This window comes from Chiloscyllium plagiosum, chromosome 3 (assembly GCF_004010195.1).
Source record: "Chiloscyllium plagiosum isolate BGI_BamShark_2017 chromosome 3, ASM401019v2, whole genome shotgun sequence".
NCBI lineage: Eukaryota > Metazoa > Chordata > Chondrichthyes > Orectolobiformes > Hemiscylliidae > Chiloscyllium > Chiloscyllium plagiosum.
In genome coordinates this window covers 95,948,169-95,967,078 of record NC_057712.1, presented here as the reverse complement: position 1 = coordinate 95,967,078, position 18,910 = coordinate 95,948,169, and the positions used below count along the sequence as shown (strand labels likewise).

Sequence of the window (18,910 nt, the reverse complement as noted above, 5' to 3'; positions counted from 1 at the left end):
TGAGGATCTTGGGATTATATTCATTGGAGTTTAGAAGATTAAGGGGAGATCTAATAGAAACTTACAAGATAATACACGGCTTGGAAAGGGTGGACACTAGGAAATTGTTTCCGTTAGGCGAGGAGACTAGGACCCGCGACACAGCCTTAGATGGGCCGAATGGCCTTACTTCCGCTCCTATGTCTTATGGTCTTATGATCTGAAAGGTCTATCCTTAAGCCCATTCTTGTTTGTCACCTACATGCTGCTCCTCAGCAATACCACCGGAAAACACAAGGTCAGTTTTCATGATTATGCTGACGACAGTCACCACGACCCCAAACACCATCCCTTTCAACACTTCTATTGTTTCTAAAAACTAAGGCTGTTTAATCAACATTCAGAACCCCCAGAGGTTTGCACCAATTAGATAATGCTCCCAAACAATCAATTCCATTTGTGTCCCTGGGAGCTGATTGAGACTGAACCACACTGTTCACAACCTTGTTGACATTTAGAGTTATAGAGATGTACAACATGGAAACATATCCTTCAATCCAACTTGTCAATGCCGAACAGATATCCTAAATTAATCTAGTCCCATTTGCCAGCACTTGGCCCATATCCCTCTCAACCCTTCCTATTCATATATGCATCCAGATGCCTTTTAAATGTTTTGATTGTACCAGCCTCCACCACTTCCTCTGGCAGCTCATTTCCATATACTCACCACCCTCTGTGTGAAAAAGTTGCCCCTTAGGTCCCTTTTATATCTTTCCCCTCTCACCCTAAACCTATGCTCTCTGGTTCTGGACTCCCTCACCCCAGGAAAATACCTTGTCTATTTATCCTATCCATGCTCCTCATGATTTTATAAACCTTGATAAGGTCACCTCTCAGCCGTTAACGTTCCAGGGAAAACAGCCCCAGTCTATTCAGCCTCTCCCTATAGTTCAAATCCTCCACCCCTGGCAACATCGTTGTAAATCTTTTATGAATCCTTTCAAGCTTCCCAACATCCTTCCTATAGGAGGAAGACCAGAATTGTATACAATATTCCAAAAGTGGCCTAACCAATATCCTGTACAGCAGAACCTGACCTCCCAACTCCTATACTCAATGCTCTGACCAATTAAGAAAAGCATACCAAATGCCTTCTTCATTATCCTATCTACCTGCGACTCCACTTTCAAGGAGCTATGAACCTGCACTCTGTCTCTTTGTTCAGCAACACTCCCCAGAACCTTACTATTAAGTGTATAAGTCCTGCCCTGATTTGTCTTTCCAAAATGTAGCACCTCACATTTATCTAAATTAAATTCCACCTGTCATTCCTCGGCCCATTGTCAGGACATAGCAAGACTTACTCCAAAATTACAAATAATCGAACATCTTCAATAACTCAGGGCACTTGCCACAAACTTTACTTGAGCAAAATTCAAAAGCATTTCACTTGGAAGTGGGATATCCCATCTGTAGATGACTGCACATGATTTGGAGACACCGATTACTGGACCTGTGTGCTTCAAATTAGCAGAATGTGTCAGATTAATCTGAGAGGCTATTTGATTGCCCACACTGCATGCTTGCAGTATACACATGGCACAACCTTCCTAGAGCTCTCATAAGCATAAAGCACCACAGAGTCAAAATTTGTTGTCTTTATGTCTTGGGTTATCGTGAGCAATTTGGGTGAACTGCATGAGGCGTCATGCAAAGTCTTTCTCAACAGCAACACTGTCAAGTTACCTTTTCCAACCATGTGCCAAATGTCGAGATGAGATCCTCACTGGTGAGCAGCGAGAGGTCCATTAATGGAGATTATTGCTTATTATCAACCTCACTGCTGCCTACATTTATCTCATTAATGTGCAGGCTCCCATTCTCCCATGTAGAAACTAGTGACCGAGAATTGATGACATGGAATTCTGAGTGGGTACCTGGTGACCTCAACCTGCTGTTTCTCAAGTTGCTCTGGACTTTCCCTTTGATCTTTAGCACCAGCATTTCAGGGCACGGTCCACGGGCAGTGGCTGCATGTACCTTACTCCACAGACGTGGGTAAACACGCCAACTTCTCTGCATCATCATGGCCCATCTTGAATGCTTTACAGTATGTGCCTGCACTTTATAGTGCACTGTTACTTTTCATTGCGGTGCTCCTGCAAGGTCACTGTGTGCACAACCATAAGCAGCCAGCTCGCTGACTGAACCAGGCTGCATCGCATGGCTGTTCACTTGCTCTCTTAGTGCTCACTCACTTGGTATCTACTTGGATGTTCATAGCATCTCCGCCTTTCAGTGCTTTGCCTCCACAGCTGCACTTTAAAGATTGTTGAGACCTTCAGTTTTTTTAATATCATTTTTGGTTTGGAGCTGTGAACTGCGAGCTGAAAGTGAACTTTGGACCGTGAGTAGCAGTTTGTTTTAATAAAAAATAACAAACTGATATTTGTTTTTGAGGCCATGCTGGAAAGTTAATTGCAGGTTAGTTCTTGTTAAAAGTGCTCTATAGATACGTTGACTTTGGAGATGCAATATGCTCAAGTCGATATTGAACATTAACTGGGACCTCATCAGGGGAGGCCAGAGCTGGAATTGGCTTTTGAACTGTATTTGAATCAGAAGGATTTTGGCTACCATTGCTCCAGGATGGAGGTTTGATTGCTTCCTGATTATCCTCTCATTATCAACTTATTGAAAGATCAGAAAATAGAATCTCAGCTTGAAGAATTAAACGAATATCTGCATGCATTGGTGACATCAGAAATCACGCAACATACAATCGCAGAGATTACCAATCGTGGAAGTAACTTAAGCGACTTAAGCCAGTTACACCTCATTGATTTTTTTTCCCGTTTGATTTATCCCTTAATGTCTGTCCATATTTGTGACAGTCAAATTTGTGAAGGAGCTAGAATCTGGGTTAAAATCACAGACATTAATTATATTACCTTGTGATTTAACTTTGCTCTGCCAGAGCTACTCCATTATTAATAAATTGTTATTTTTTAATTTAAGCTATAAAACTGCTATCGGCTTTTTAGAAAGGCTGGTACTGGTTATTCAGAAAGTCTCAATGGGGACCACTGGAGTCAATTTCCAGGTCGTTGAGTATTTTAATTTTACACTGTAGTGAATACAGGGATAGGGAAGCTGATTTGATTTGGCTGTCTAGTCCTGTGCCATAACAACACTAACAGTAGTTCTGTCTTGCCTTACAGTTTAGTGCAAAGACCAAGCCAGGGCAGCTTGTCATGATTGTCAGCAGACATCAGTTAAGAGGGTGGATATATTATCATTCAGAACAGTGCTACATCAATCTTCACAATTGCACCATGGGTGAGCAGGGTATGTGGTCACACACTGCATTTATAAAAGTCATAAGGGGCGTGGATAGGGTAAATAGTCAATGTCTTTTCCCTGGGATGGGGGGAGTCCAGAACTAGAGGGCATAGGTTTAGGGTCAGAGGGTGAGATTTGAAAGGGACCTAAGGGGCAATATTTTCATGCATAGGGTGATGCATGCATGGAATGAGCTGCCAGTGGAAGTGGTGGAGACTGGTACAAGTACAACATTTAAAAGGCACCTGGGTATATGATTAGGAAGGGTTTAGAGGGATATGAACCATGTCCTGGCAAATGGGCCTAGATTAGGTTAGGATATCTGGTCGGCATGGATGAGTTGCACCAAAGAGTCTGTTTCTGTGCTGTATATCTCTATGACTCTGGCCTTATATGATGCAAGCAAACACCCATTTCTCAAAGTCCAAGGGGAGAAGTCCTCAGTTAGGTCAAGAGAGATAGCATTCAGTCAGTGGTGTAAGCACAGTAAATCAAAAGCACTGTCTGTTATTATGCCATGGCTGAGGCATGGTCCACTCCTTGGTGCAGTCAGGGTTAGATGCATTCCTCATCAGATGGGAGATGACTGTTGGGTATCCTACCACTCCTCTTGGTTTTTTCCTGCCTTATTATGAGCTATCTTCTCTTGTAATGAGAAACAGGTGCGGGTTGGGTGAGATGAATGTGGATAGCACATTGTTAGTGCTGTTGTAGGTTTGGGAAAGGTGGTGACTTATTCTGAATGATTAGGAGGCATACAGGTCATACAGAGTTAATAATGCAATATTGAGAATTATTTCTAATTGATTCACTGAATATGGGTGTCACTGGCTAGCCAGCATTAACTTCCCATCCCTAATTGCTCTTGAGAAGGTGGAAATGAACTGCCTTTAATGAACCATTGCAATCTATCTGGTGTAGGTTGACCTACAATACCAGAAGGGAAGAAATTCCAGGATTATGACCCAGTGACGGTGAAGGAATGGCAATATATTTCCAAGTCAGGATGGCGAATGGATTGGAGGGGAGGGAGCGGTGTTCCCATGTATCTGCTGCTCTTGGCTTTCGAGGTACAAGTGGTCAAGTAACTGGAAGGTACTGTCTAAGGAGCCTTGATGAATTTCTGCAATCATTCTGTAGATGGTGCACACTGCTGTCACTAAGCATCAATGGTGGAGCAACTACATGTTTGTTGATCTAGTGCCAATCAAGCGGGCTGCTTTGTTCTAGACAGAATGAAACATCTTGAGTATTGCTGGAGCTGCATTTATCCAAGTAAGAAGGGAGTATTCCATCATGACGGACAGGCTTTGTGGACTCTGGAGCTGGTGACATGCTGCCGGATTCCTAGATCTGTTCTTGTAGCTACAGAATTTCTATGGCTAGTCCAGTTCTGTCTTTGGTCAACGATGACCTGAGGCTATTGATAGTGAGGCAATCAGTGATGGTAACATCAATGGGCAATGATTCAATTCTCTCTCTTGTTAGAAATGGCCATCGCCTGGCTCTTGTGCGGTGCAAATGTTACTTAACATTTGTCAGTCCAAGTCCTGATATTGTTCAGGCCTTGCCGTATTAGGAAAAGGATTGCTTCAGTTGCAGAGGAGCTGTAAATTGTTCGGAGTGTGGTGCAATCACCAGAAGATGGTTGTGCCTGGGACATTATCCTGAGGAACCCCTGTAAGGCTGTCCTGGAGCTGAGATGACTGACCTCCAACAAGCACAACCATCTTTGTGTCAGATATGAATCCAATCAGCATGTAGTTTCCCAATTCCCACTGATTCCTGTTCTACTAGGGTTCCCTGATGCCACATGCCATCAAAAATGGCCTTAATGTCAAGGGCAGTCACTCTTACCTCACCTCTGAAATTTCAGCTGTTTTCTTCAAGTTTGAACCAATGAGGTCAGAAACTGAGTGGCCCTGGAGGAACGCAAACTTAGTGTCAATGAGCAGGTTGTTGGCTCTGTAATTGCTACTTGATTGGCAAAGCATGGCCCTTAGTGGGAAGTGTTGCAGTACCAGATATTGCAGGAATATGAGGTAGGAGAGAGAAGATAGAGGAATTGACCCTGATGGAATAGATTTACCCTGGTGATTGACATTCCTGCGGTTTTAGTATGTGTTCCTCCAGATGTTTGAGGTCACACTGACCTGGATAGCAACTTCAGGAAGGTTGGCTGGGTCTGGCATTGCGTCCTCTTTTGGCGATCCTGGGGGAAGAAGTCTATCCTCCTCTGGCCATCCCATCTATCAGAACCTCCACATCTCTGTCCACAAAACAGCATACCAATCTCCACTTATCTGATCTGGGGCAGATGTCACGAACTGTGCATGACAGCTCTGGACTGCTAGTACCTGTCTGGGTGCACAATGGCTTTTCAAAGATCCCAGGATGTCCCAGCAGTGATATGCAGTTCCAGCTATGCTGAGCGTGGGAATCAGGCTAGCCTCGGACAAGAGGAGTGCCATTGCGGTGTGGTAGGTAGTTAATGAAGCAAATTTGGGGTGATTGCATGAGAAAATGTGCTAGCACTTGCAGCAAGTGTGAGAGAGAGAGAGAGAGAGAGAGAGAGAGAGCGATCCTCTATGAAAGTCAGTGAAAATTAACTTTGCCAAAAATGTGTAAAGTTCAGCTCCTGGAGTCAGTTCCATATCAATTCTGTTCTACTGTCTCTAGGAGGGGGAATAAAGCTATTAAGTATTCATAACAGGCGGTAGCTTCACTTAATCCTGGACAGCAACCCCATGTAAAAACAAATAAATAATGCATTCAACATATATTATGCAACGTGGAAACAAAAACGGTAGATGAAATGATGATTGCAATGAAGTAAAAAGGTCCAATTGTTGCTGATAGGTCAAATTAACTCAGTAGGAAAGGAAAATACACTTTTTCCAAAACATAATCAATTAAAAGAATAAGCTTACTTTGATTCATATATTGCAGTTCTTGAACAACATGTAAATTTGGTCACCAAAAATGAATTTGGATGGTGTTAGAACGATATGTCCAACATTTTTGCCATTATAAGTAATATTGCTCATAGATTCATACAGGATGTAAGTCTTTCTATACTCAAAATAAAATCACTATTAATATTTTAATGACCAAGCATTTAATTTCATCGTGCATAATACAGTTGCATTTAATCTTCTATACCTAAAGCCTATATTTTCCATCAATGTAATTAGCATTGTTGTGGTAGGATTACATTTAATTTGATGAAAGAAGAATTTCAACACCATTGCTCATCATCTTCCCAGTTTCCCTGTCCTGTTTGTGGATTAATAATATTGGCTAAATCCTCAATCATGTTTAAAACTCTTGACTGCTTCTGGCTGTGCCCCTAAGTTATATCGGTGATTTATTTTAATAAGGCTCTTTTCACTTCATTATAATCATTGTTTCATTCACACTCACTTTAATCATTGCATAATAAATGTGAAATGCATTATTTACTTCTTGTACAGGGGATGCTGTATGGGGTTAAGTGAAGCTGCTGCTTAACATGAAAACTTAATAGCTTTATGCTCCCTGCTAAGCTCAGTTAAACAGGATTGATATGTAACTGACACCAGATTTCTCACGTTGTGCACACATACTGCTATTTTCAACTTAAAACCAACTATTCATTCCCTCCCTGGAACAAAATTGCATCTGTCAAATATGCTCCTTACCCTTTAATTTACAATTTTTTTTGTAACTTTTAATCAGGAAAAGGAAAATGGATGAGATGAGGAATGAAATTCTGACCTGTTGTCATTCTGCTATTGGGGAGGAATGCCCTTCCTCCATGACTCACTAGTTAGTGTCTTGGCCAAGAACTGGCAAAACATATCCAACAAGTAGACAAGCCTGAGAGTCAGGCAAAGCTGGAAACTGAACTAATGGCCCTCGGCTGGAAGTCAAGGGGACTAACTGAGCTATCAAGAGTTTACCATCCTTTGAATCTCTTATTTGCTAATTCCTTAGTTTAAAACAAATTCACACATAAACTCACATCTAAGGTAAATCTGAATGATCAATTATCTCATTAAACAGTATATAGGATCTTTAGTTTCAAAATAAAATGAAAAAAATCCTCTGAATAATTAAAATCGCCTAACATTTCAGTGCTGCAAAACAACATTAATTTTAATGACACGTGTATCAATCTGTCCAACAGGATTTGACATAATTAAGAGAAAAACATGCAATTCATATTTCTCCTTGAATCATAAAAAAAGGCTTTAATTAATCCCAGTGAAAATCATGAAAAATGAAATTTGATAGAGTTCCCATGAAACTGAAAACATATCTGGACACTAAGCCAAATTAATTTCTTCTGTTGACTATAAAATATCCATACCTCTAGATCGTTGAAAAATAAATGTGTGTCAGCCAGATTGAAAATCATCTCTTCCATTCGAAGTCCGAGTGTAACTGCTACAGGTGGATCCTGTAAAACAAAGATCACCATCAGAACCAAAACGTTGCTCTGTAAATCCCAGCATTTATTTCACGATATTTACATTCTGTACAATTAATGAGAATGATATATTGCACTGGATTATACATCCAGATGAACTCCCCACACCCCAGCATAAACTTTGAGGGCAAGACATCCCACTTCTGCCTGACTGGCTTTATGCGCTTACATTTTTTGGGTCACAATCTTTTTAATTAGTGTGAGGCGGGATTTCTGTCAATTCTCGCCTCATGAGTTTCTGCCTTATAAAGGTGCTGGCAATCAGAGGCTGGCAGTTCTGTGCCATACCAGGATCACAAAAATAGACGGAAAGACAAGTTGTGAGTGAAAAACAGACAGTTTACAGAGAGATATTGATGGTTTAATAAGTGGCAAAAAATTGGCAAATGGAGTATAATGTGGGAAGATGCGAAGTTGCTCATTTGGAAAAGAGCACGAAAGAACAGGATATTATTTAAATGGAGATAGATTTTTGAGCAGTTGGGGAAAAGGAAAGTTGATGTGAGGAGTGTTGGATCAGCCATGAATGGACTTTACTAAAGCATTTGACAAGGTCCTTTGATGGTAAAGGGGGGGGGGGGGGGGAGGGCGAAGAACAACTCACAAGGGATTCACAGTGAATTGTTAAGTTGGATACAAAATTGGCTTTGTCATAGAAGACAGAGGGTAATTGTGGAGGATGTTTCTCTGACTGGAAGTCTGTGACCAGTGATGTTCTTCAGGAGGATTAGTGCTGGGATCTCTTGTTGCTTATAAGCGATATAAATAATTTGGATGAAAAAGTAAGTGGGTTGATTAGTAAGTTGGCAAACAAAACAGTAATTGGTGATGTAGAAGATAGTGGGGAAGGTTGTCAACACATACAGCAAGATATAGATCAGTTGGATAATTGGGCAGAGAAATATGGGGTTAAACACTTTGTGAGGTCAAATGGAAGAAGTATACAATTAATGGTAAGGCACTTAGGAGCATTGATAGATGGTAGAATCTTGGAGTGCAAGTTCATAGCTCCCTGAAAGTGGCATCAGAAGGGTCTAAGGTGGTAAAGAAGGCAAATGATACGCTTGCCTTCATTGGTCAGGGCACTGAGTATAAAAGTTGGAAGTCATGTTGCAGCTGCACAAAACTTTAGTTAGGCCACATTCAGAGTGTATAGTTTGTGTCATCAGCTTATAGGAAAGATGTGGAAGCTTTGGAGTGGGTGCAGACGAGGTTAACCAGATATTGCCTGGATTGGAATGCAGAAACTATTCAGAGAGGTTGGACAGACTTGGACTGTTTTTGCTGGAGCTTTGGAGGTCAAGGGATGACCTGATAAAAGTATATAAAATTATGAGAGGCATGGATTAAGTGAATAGTTGGAGGTTTTTTTTCCCCAGGGTGGAAATTTTCCAATACTAGGATGCATAGATTAAAGGTAAGAGGGGAAAAGTTTAAAGGAGATATGGAAGGCAAGTTTATTTTACACAGAGAGTGGTAGATGCCTGGAGGGTGGTAGAAGCAGATAAGATAGAAATGTTTAAGATGCATTTAGACTGACATGTGAACAGATCTGAAATAGAAGGATATGGACCATGTGTAGACAGATGGGATTAGTTTAGAAGGGCATCATCGTTGGCTTAGACAAGGTAGGCCAAAGGGCTTGATCCTGTGTTGTACTGTTCTAGCAATAGTGGAGCAAGTAAGAGGATCTGAATGGCCTATGTCTGTTGCTATGTCATATTGCTTTATGGATGGGTAGCCACTGCCACTGATGGAAGAGGCCTGAGACAAATAAGCATCAATGATGCCAATTTGTTAAGTGGGACTCCAGTTGCGGGGCAGATTTGGGGCCTGTTTGCAGACCTTGGAGAAGTGAGTAATGGGCAGGTAGGACAGGGAGGGTATGGGGAAGGTTCTTGGAGGGGAAGAGTTAAGCAGTGGCAGGGGGAGGTTTGGAGGTGGTAGTGAGGTGGAGGAGGCGTCTGACTGTCACAGAGTGTGCAGGAAGGAAGCACCCTCCCTTTTTACAGATCTGTCGCCTACAAAGCTAACATGGCTGGAGGTTAGGTTGGGTGCAGGGTTCTCCTGTCAACCATTATATTGGAGTGCAGTGGAATGAGGCTCTCAATTGGATATTAATTGCCTATTTAAAGACATCAATGAGATTCCACCCAACACCTCAATTGCTGCCGGTATAATTGTGAAGGGGCAGGATAGAGGCAATAATGCCACTGAAAGCACAAAACCTTAATTTGTGGATCCATTGGGAGTGATTTTAATGAGGTCAGACAGGTACACCTCATAGAATATGAGCTTCCTGATTGGGACTGTTAATCTGGTCCAATCAGGGAGCCCTGGCTGACAGATATAAACAGGAATGTTATTTCCCCCTCCAACTCTATTTTGATTTAATCCCTGCCCTCCCTTTCACTGTTTGATCACACAGCATTGCCCTTTGATGTGAAGGGCACTGCTTGTCACTGGCCACTCGGGTGTTTCCTTTCTTCCTGGTGGTGGAAATTTGAATAAAGATTCGTGCACCTTGTGTCTAACACGCGCACACACACAACATGGATGCTGGGGGAAAAAATAAGCACTACCGCAGTTAGATGGCAGTATGGGGGTAATAGAAAAGAAAAAAAGAACAGAAATGTCAAAAATAAATAAATTAAAATAAATAAATAAATAAACAGGAGTGTTGTAATTTTTTAAAAGAAAAAAAGGTAATAATGATGCACAGTTTTAGGATAGAGAGAATATGTTCTACACTAGCAATTGGAGGGAGCAGGTATATTCAGTACAACACCTGAGAGTCTGAGTTATTATGCCTGATTTGTGATCTAAAACAAAACAGGAATGTTACCGCAGTTAGGTGGTAGTGTGAGGAAGAAAAAGAAAGAAAAAAAACAGGAGTGTCAGGGGTTCTGCGCACTCTTAGAGTCAGCTCTGTGCTAGCTGAGTCAGTGTTTTGTACTATACATGTGTAAGTAAAGGGTGACTTGGTGATGGGATACCAGCCTTTGTGAGTTATTTCACCACTCGTTTGTTTTCACACTCCTGATATTCCATAAGATTTATTCCAGTAACCAATAAAAAATTTGAAAGTTTCACTTCAATTTACTCAATTTTCTTAATTTAACTTCCTTATTAAGACATAATACAAGAAAGAATTCAGGAGAAGGATTTCCTGTACGAATAAAAAATTAATGCTCTAGCCTCTCCAGTGTAGTTATTAATTATTTTGAAATTGTGCAATTTCTGTAAAAATGGACTTGTTAGACTGTACACACACCAAATCAGCACAGCGGAATGAATTTCCAACAATGCTGCTGAGTCACTTGTGAAACTAAAATGAGATCCATGATGAATTATAAACCATGGACTATCATGTATAACCAATTGTTTTGACTTTGTCAGGCTCAACTAAACAAATGTGGAAAACTACTACACCTGAATTTTCTCACTTTCATATTTCCACCTCTCTAACACTTCTCAGCTCAATAGAATTGGACTAACTCCAGGCTTAAAAGCCAATCATGTGAATTCCCTGCAATTCTGCTGGTTCAACACAGATGTAAAGTTAATCTCAAAATTTTGGGTATGGTAAAAAGACCAAGTCATTTTTTTTAAGATTTTCTTTTCAGCTCTTTCAAAAACTTTTTGAAATTGATTCTCTATTTCATTCAATCTTTTTACGTTACATTAGAAACTGAATTCCTTCCTTGACTGTATATTTTTGACATACTGTGCCCACTGTGCATGAATGACAATGATAATACTAAAAGAAAGAACCTCTATTGTGAGTTTGGTGCTTGCTTCAATGGGCACTAACCATTGCTTGTTTATGTCCATTTTCACATTTTGATACAGACTAATTAGATGGACCAAAGATTTAAGTGTTAAATAGACAACATTGAGTTGGTGCACAAAAGGGTAAAACGTCAGTGTAACTTCTTGATTCCTCTCCATTGTCAATTTTACTGCTTGATATTGAGATACTGGGAGGTACTTTGGAGTGTCTGTTTAATTGTTTTTTCCACCTAATGGCAGTAAGAATTTGCTGTGGTGAGAACTGGGAGAAATCAGCAGTTTACTAATACTTTAATCACACATTTAACATAATCATAGCATTAAACAAAAATGAAACAAATCAAGAAACATACCCAACCATTTGGGATTTTTAAAAATCAAGTCATGGTATGTGACTACTGTTGCTGGGCAGCAATTATTGCCCATTAATTACTGCCCTTGAATTGAGTGGCTTACCAGGCAATTTCAGAGGGAAGTTAAGAGTCCATCACAATGTTGTGGGTCTAGTGTTACATATAGACCAGACCAGGTAACCTAATGGACATTACAGTTGTAAGTTCAATCGGTGTACCTTTCTCTTCAATACAATCTCTTGAGGTTATAGTGTTTTCGAGCTTATGTTCTGCAATAAGAAAAATGCTGAATACTTAAAAGGGACAATGCTGTGAATGTATGTTTATGGCAGAAAGTCTTATCTGCTACTTGCATTGTGAAACCACCCAACAACTTTCACAACTTCGTTTTAATGGTTATAAAATTGTTGGCAGTGAGCCCATTATTTCCTTGCATGTGTCCAGGAGGTAAAAGATTCTGCCATCAGCATTCATTCATTCACGCATAAATTCAGATTTAAAATGTGGTTGACAATAGTGGATTGAGGAGGGGTGAATATAGTTCAAGTTCACTGAAAATGAAATGGTGGTCTTGGGAATCGAGGCAGGATTCAGGGTGAGATCAAATAGATTACACAGTACGGGTAGTTAACATTTTTCCAATGTTAGGGCTTTAAACAGCTGAAATGGGAGACTGTAATTGGGTTTCAAAGTTGAATTTTCTTTCTAGTGCCAATGAGTCCCTTTTGATGAATAAATCATAGAGCTAAAAGAAATTACATTCATAATTTGAAATTGTTAATTGAAACCTTCTTGGCTTCAATAGATCTGTTATTTTCATTCTGAGTACTCCCTTGACACAAAAATTATAATTAATATGGCTTTTAATGGAGATACTTAGACCTTGCCAAATACATGCAAAACAAAATAAATTACTCAAAAAAACTCCTAATTCAAACTGCTCAATGCAGAAACATTCCTAAAGAAACAACAGTAGTCTCCAATGACACCTGTCCTGTTCTGTCAAGTGCTATTATAGAGGGGGCATCATTTTAAAAAGTTTATGGACCAACTGGTACCCAGCTGCAAAAACCATTATCAAGTGAAGGTCGTAACAGCTTAAATGCCAGTCATCATTATTTGTTGTTATGGCAACTAACATAACATAAAATGGGTTTATGCTAACTTATTTTGAATGAATGTTATCCTATCACAATTCACTGCACTTCTTGCACATAAACCTAATGAGAAAATGTCTTTTTTAAACAATCCCATTACATGTCTTTAAGATAATTAATTCTAGAAAAAAAAACCTTTTGCTGTAAATTGTGCAAGCAAATTTAAAAACACATTCATGACCCAATCCATTATAATTGATAAAAATTAGAAATGTTTTGATGTCTTTTTTGTAATGAGGAACTGAAAGACCAAGTAACATGCTCATTTGTTTCAAAAAATATCTTTTAATTTCTAATAATTGTGATAAGCACAGTGGTTTTTCCTACTAAATAATATCTGTACACCTCATTATATTGTGGAGAAGAATTATATATTTTTAATGATACTTGCTCTTAGCCTCTTCTAACTGCAATTACATGCACCATGCCACAGTTCTATTTACATTTTGGCAAGTTGGCCATTATTTTGACATTGTTTTTCACAGACTGTCTCATTCTCATTTAATGGCTCAGTAATTCTTCCTGTGTACATCCCGTGAAGTATTCCAAAGTACACTTGAACCTGTCACTTCACTAGATAAAATATACCACATACCCTGCAGTCAATAGCCTTCATCCTCCCACCTATCCTGTTACTGCCATAATAGCTGCAGGTCTCATTCTAATGTAAATCCTAAGGAGTGAACTGAGCATGGCAATAATTAAAAATTTATTGATGTCTAGACAACTAGAAGATTCATTTATACCTCCAGTTTCGTGGCTGAGAAAACAGAGACCAAATTACCTCTGTGTTATACATACTTAATATGTTTTATTTTATCACTGTGATTCAACATTTAGATCCTTTACAACATAGAACATAGAACAATACAGCGCAGAACAGGCCCTTTGCCCCTCGATGTTGCGCCGACCTTTGAACTAATCTAAGCCCATCCCCCTACACTATCCCAAACATATATTTGAATCGAGCACTTCAAATACTAATGACTCAGTTATATAAACTAGCATTCCAAAATCATGCTTGATTTAGCAATCTTTTGTATTATCAATAAACAGCCTGATAACCACTGCATAGCTAAATGCCATATCCCAACATTCTGAATGTTGATTCAAAAGTTAACTATACATGAGATGTTCAATCAAATTCTAAATAGTTAGATTCATAAGACCTCTATCTCAACCATCGTCTAGTAAACATATTTATTTTCAAAATTTAAAGCAGAACACTGGAGATGCTGAAGATCTGAATCAAAAACAGATTTGGCAATATCTGTGGAGAAAGAAATATTAGCATTTCGAATTCTATATGCTCTTCATCAGAACTCTCAAATTTTAATGACTGACTATTCTTATAACTGAATAAATACAGAAAGACAATTTTCTTAAATTGTTAATTAGCAATAAATAATTTCTTACATTTTTTATACGTCCCTTATGTTGTAGAACCAATTTCAATAGACAGGTGGCAGATGTGGCTGTGTTTTTGGTCTCATCAAAACATGGCACATCTGACAATGCAGCAATCATGCAACATGGAATGGTGTGCTAACCTTGATTTTTGTGCTATTATTACAAAAGGACTTGAGGATGAGAGTAAAGAGGTCCAGCTACAGATATACAGGGTACTAATGAAATCAAAACTGGGGGAATGTATGTGGTTTTGGCTTTCTTACCAGAAAGATATATTTATTTGCCTTAGATAGACTGCATGTTGAGATGAGGGACTATCCAATGAGGAACTATGGAATGTAGTTGGTTTAGATATCCTGGAGTTTAGAAGAACAAGTGGCGATTTAATTAAAACATGTAAATATCTTAAGGGGCTGGATACGGTACATCTGAGAATCATGCTTCTCTGGCTGCGGAATCTAAAACACAGGGTCACAGTCTCAGAATTAAGCTTTGGCCATTTGGGATGAGCAGAAATTTCTTTACACTGTTAGAACTCTCAGTGATGTTTTATTATTTTTGATTCTTTTATCAATTTTGGTTTGAGTTGCGAACTGAGAGCTGAAGATGCCATTTGGACTGGGGGCAGTAGTTTGTGTTATAAAAAGGGGACAAACAGGCAGTTGTTTGTGAGCTCAGGCCCAGAAGTTAGTTGCACATTGGTACTTGATCAACAGGATCCCATAGACTCTTTGACACCGGGGGAAACATTATGTTTAACCAAATAGCAGATGTTCAGCCATGAACAAAGTCAGTACCTGGGAATTGGAGCCAGCAAGGCTGGAAGGGAAGATGATGGTCAAACAGAGGGAGGGGCAGGGGTTTGGACTGTGTTTCTGGGACAAGGAATATGACAGTATCATTCAGGATGGTTTAAACTAGTGTGGCAGGGTTTGGGAACCACTGCAGTAGGTCAACAATGACTGAGGAGACATTAGAGAAAAAGGCGAGTAAGGCTAAGAGGAAGAACAGACAGGGAGAGGTTACTGAATTTAAAACAAGGCGTATGACAGGTAAGGCAGAAGGATTGTATCATATTAACTATGACGTTGTAGCTATTACAGAGATATGATTGAGAGAGGAATGGAACTGGTAGCTTAATATTCTAGGATTTTGATGTTTCACGCACGATCGAGAGGGATGTAGATGAGATGGGGGAGTTGCGATATTCATTAGTGAGAATATTACGGTTGTACTGAGGGAGAACACCATGGAGGAATCACCCAGTGAGGCCATATGGGTAGAGCTCAGGAACAGGAAGGGTTGAATCACTTTGATGGGATTGTACAACAGCCAGTGGGTGGTAGAGGAACAGATCTGTGTACAGATTGTGGAAAAATGTGAAAACAATACGATTGTTGTGGTTATTGATTTTAACTTCCCCTATATTGACTGGGACTCCCTTACTGCCAATGACTTAGAAGAGGAATGAGTTTGTTAGGTGGGTCCAGAAGAGTTCCTTAAAACAATATATAAATAGTCCAACTAGGAAAGGGGTCATACTAGACCTGGTATTGGGGAATGATGCTGGCCAGGTGATTGAAGTTTCAGTGGGGATGCATTTTGAGAACAGTGACCATAATTCTGTAAGCTTTACATTACTTCTAGATAAGAATAAGTGTAGTCCTCAGGTGAAAGCACTAAATTAGGGTATACCTAACCACCACAACATTACGCGGGAACAGGGGAATGTAGATTAGGAATGACTGTTTGAGGGTAAATCCACATCTGGCATATGGGAATCTTTTAAACACAAGTTGATTAGAGTTCAGGATGAGCATGTTCCTATGAAAATGAAGGATAAGAATGGCAAGATTTGTGAACTTTGGATGACAAGAGAAATGATGAAATTAGTCAAAAAGATAAATGAAGCATACATGAAGTTTAGGAAACTGAAGACAGTCAGAGCCCTCGAAGAATACAAAGAAAGCAGGAAGGAAACACGTAGGGAGGAGGGCCTAAAGGAGCCATGAATGTATATGACAAACAGGATTAAGGAAAATCCCAAAACGTTTTATACATATACATGGAGCAAAACATAGTTAGGGAAAGCATATGTCCACTCAAAGCCAAAGGAGGGAATCTATGCTTGGATCTGGAGGAAGTGGGTTAGGACCTTAATGAATACTTTGCTTTGCTATTCATTAAGGAGAAGAACATGGTGGATGGTAAATCTAGAGAGGGGTATGTTGATATTCTGTGGCCTGTCAATGTAAATAAGATGTTGGATATTTTGAAAAGCATTAAAGTAGACAAGTCCCCAGGGTCTGAATGAATCTACCCCAGAATGCTGAGGAAGACAGGTGAGGAAATTAGTGGGGATTTCTACAAAACCTTTGCATCCTGTTTAGTCACAGGAGAGATCCCAGGGAATTGGACTTTTTTTTTCCTTTGTTTAAGAGGGACGTAGGGATAATTTGGAAAATTGCAGAGCCTTTATGTCAGTGGTAGAGAAATTATTAGAGAATCCAGAAAAGATTGACTCACATTTGGAAAAATATGGACTTATTAATGAAAAGCAGCATAGCTTTGGGAGGGGGAGTTCATATCTCACAAATTTGATTGGGTTTTTTGAGGAAGTGACAAAGATAATTGAAAAATGCAGCGCGGTGGATGTCATCTCTATGGAGTTTAGCAAGGTCTTTGGCAAGATCCCTCATGGCAGGCTGTTATTGAATGTAAAGTCACAGTGAGCTGGTAAGCAGAGCTGACTTGGTCATAGAAGACAGACAGTAGCAGTGGAAGTATATTTTCTGACTGGAGAACAGCGGTATTTGCAAAGATCCCTGTTGTTTGTAATATATATATATATAAATAATTTGGAGGAGAATGTAAGTTTGCAGATGACGCAAAGATTGGGGAGCCGAGAATAGTGAGGAGCATTGTCAGAGGATACAACAGGATATAGATAGGCTGGAGGTTTGGCAGTGAAATGGTAGGTGGAATTTATGTGAGGTGTTGCATTTTGGAAGGTCTAATGTAGGAGGAATGTAATGGAAATGGAAAAACCCTTAAGAGCATCAACAAACAGAGGGATCTAGGCGTACAGCTGCACAGTTCTCTGAAAGTGGCATCACAAGTAGACAAGGTGGTCAAGGAAGCATACGGCATGCTTGACTTCATTGGTCAGGGCATAGAGTATAAAAATTGGCAAGTCATGTTGCCATTGCTACATTTAGAATATTGTGTACAGTTCTGGTCATTACACTGGAGGCTTTGGACAGGGTACAGAAACGGTTTACCAAGAATAGGCAGGGAATAGAGGGATGTGGACTTCATTGAGGCAAAAGGTTTGTAAATTAGAAAACCATCACGAGCCAGTGCAGGCTTGGTGGGCCGAAGGGTCTGTCCCTAAGCTGTACTGATTTTTTTGTTGCTTATTCTTCTTTCAGTTTGGCTGTTGATGTTACAGCATGAAAGTTTTAAAGCTTTCTGCCTAACCTCCCACTGGAAGTTCAGAGAATAGAAACTTAGTCATAAGTATCACTGACTTTATCAGAGTGAACTGAAAAAGTGAACATGATTTATGTCTTCAGAAAATCAATCAAGAAAAAATGCATTGTGAAAACTGCTTAAATAATCTGGCAGTTTTATTATTTTCTTTTACTTATCCCTTAACTGTGTTCATTTGACTGCCTTGTGTGAATGGGCCCGAAAACATCATTGGGTTAAATCATATTCATTAATTAGATTACTTTGTTTTTACTTTGCTCAGCTTTAGTTACTGTATTATTAATAAAATTGCTAAGTCTGTTTTTTAAGATACAAACCCAGTATCTAGAACTAATTATTCACAGAGTCTAGGATTGGTTATTCAAAAAGTCTGGTTAGGAATCACTGGCTTCAGTTTTGAACGTTTTTGAAGGTTTTAAATTTACAATACTGTGAATACAGAGGCAGAGAGGTTGATTAGATTTGACTGTCGCCAAGTCATAATGACACAGAGGATTGTGAATGTTTGGAATTCTCTGCCCTGGAGTGCTGTGAATATTCAGTCATTGAGTATAATCAAGGCAGAGGTGATTGACATTTTGATATTAAGGAAATTAAGTAATATAGAACATAGAAAAATACAGCGCAGTACAGGCCCTTTGGCCCTCGATGTTGCGCCGATCCAAGCCCACCTAACCTACACTAGCCCACTATCCTCCAAATGCCTATCCAATGCCCGCTTAAATGCCCATAAAGAGGGAGAGTCCACCACTGCTACTGGCAGGGCATTCCATGAACTCACGACTCGCTGAGTAAAGAATCTACCCCTAACATCTGTCCTATACCAACTCCCCCTTAATTTAAAGCTATGCCCCCTCATAATAGCTGACTCCATACGTGGAAAAAGATTCACACTGTCGACCCTATCTAAA

General features: G+C 39.7%; 1 protein-coding gene across 34 annotated transcripts in view; it reads right to left on the bottom strand.

Annotated features, from left to right (window-relative positions):
* Window positions 1-18,910, bottom strand: part of eya4 (EYA transcriptional coactivator and phosphatase 4) — a 554,349-nt gene that overhangs the window by 53,906 nt on the left and 481,533 nt on the right. For all 34 annotated transcript variants that reach the window (XM_043686452.1, XM_043686599.1, XM_043686613.1 and 31 more), the window contains one exon: window positions 7,676-7,765. In XM_043686452.1, the coding sequence (XP_043542387.1) occupies window positions 7,676-7,765 (90 nt within the window). The remainder of the gene's footprint in view (window positions 1-7,675; window positions 7,766-18,910) is intronic.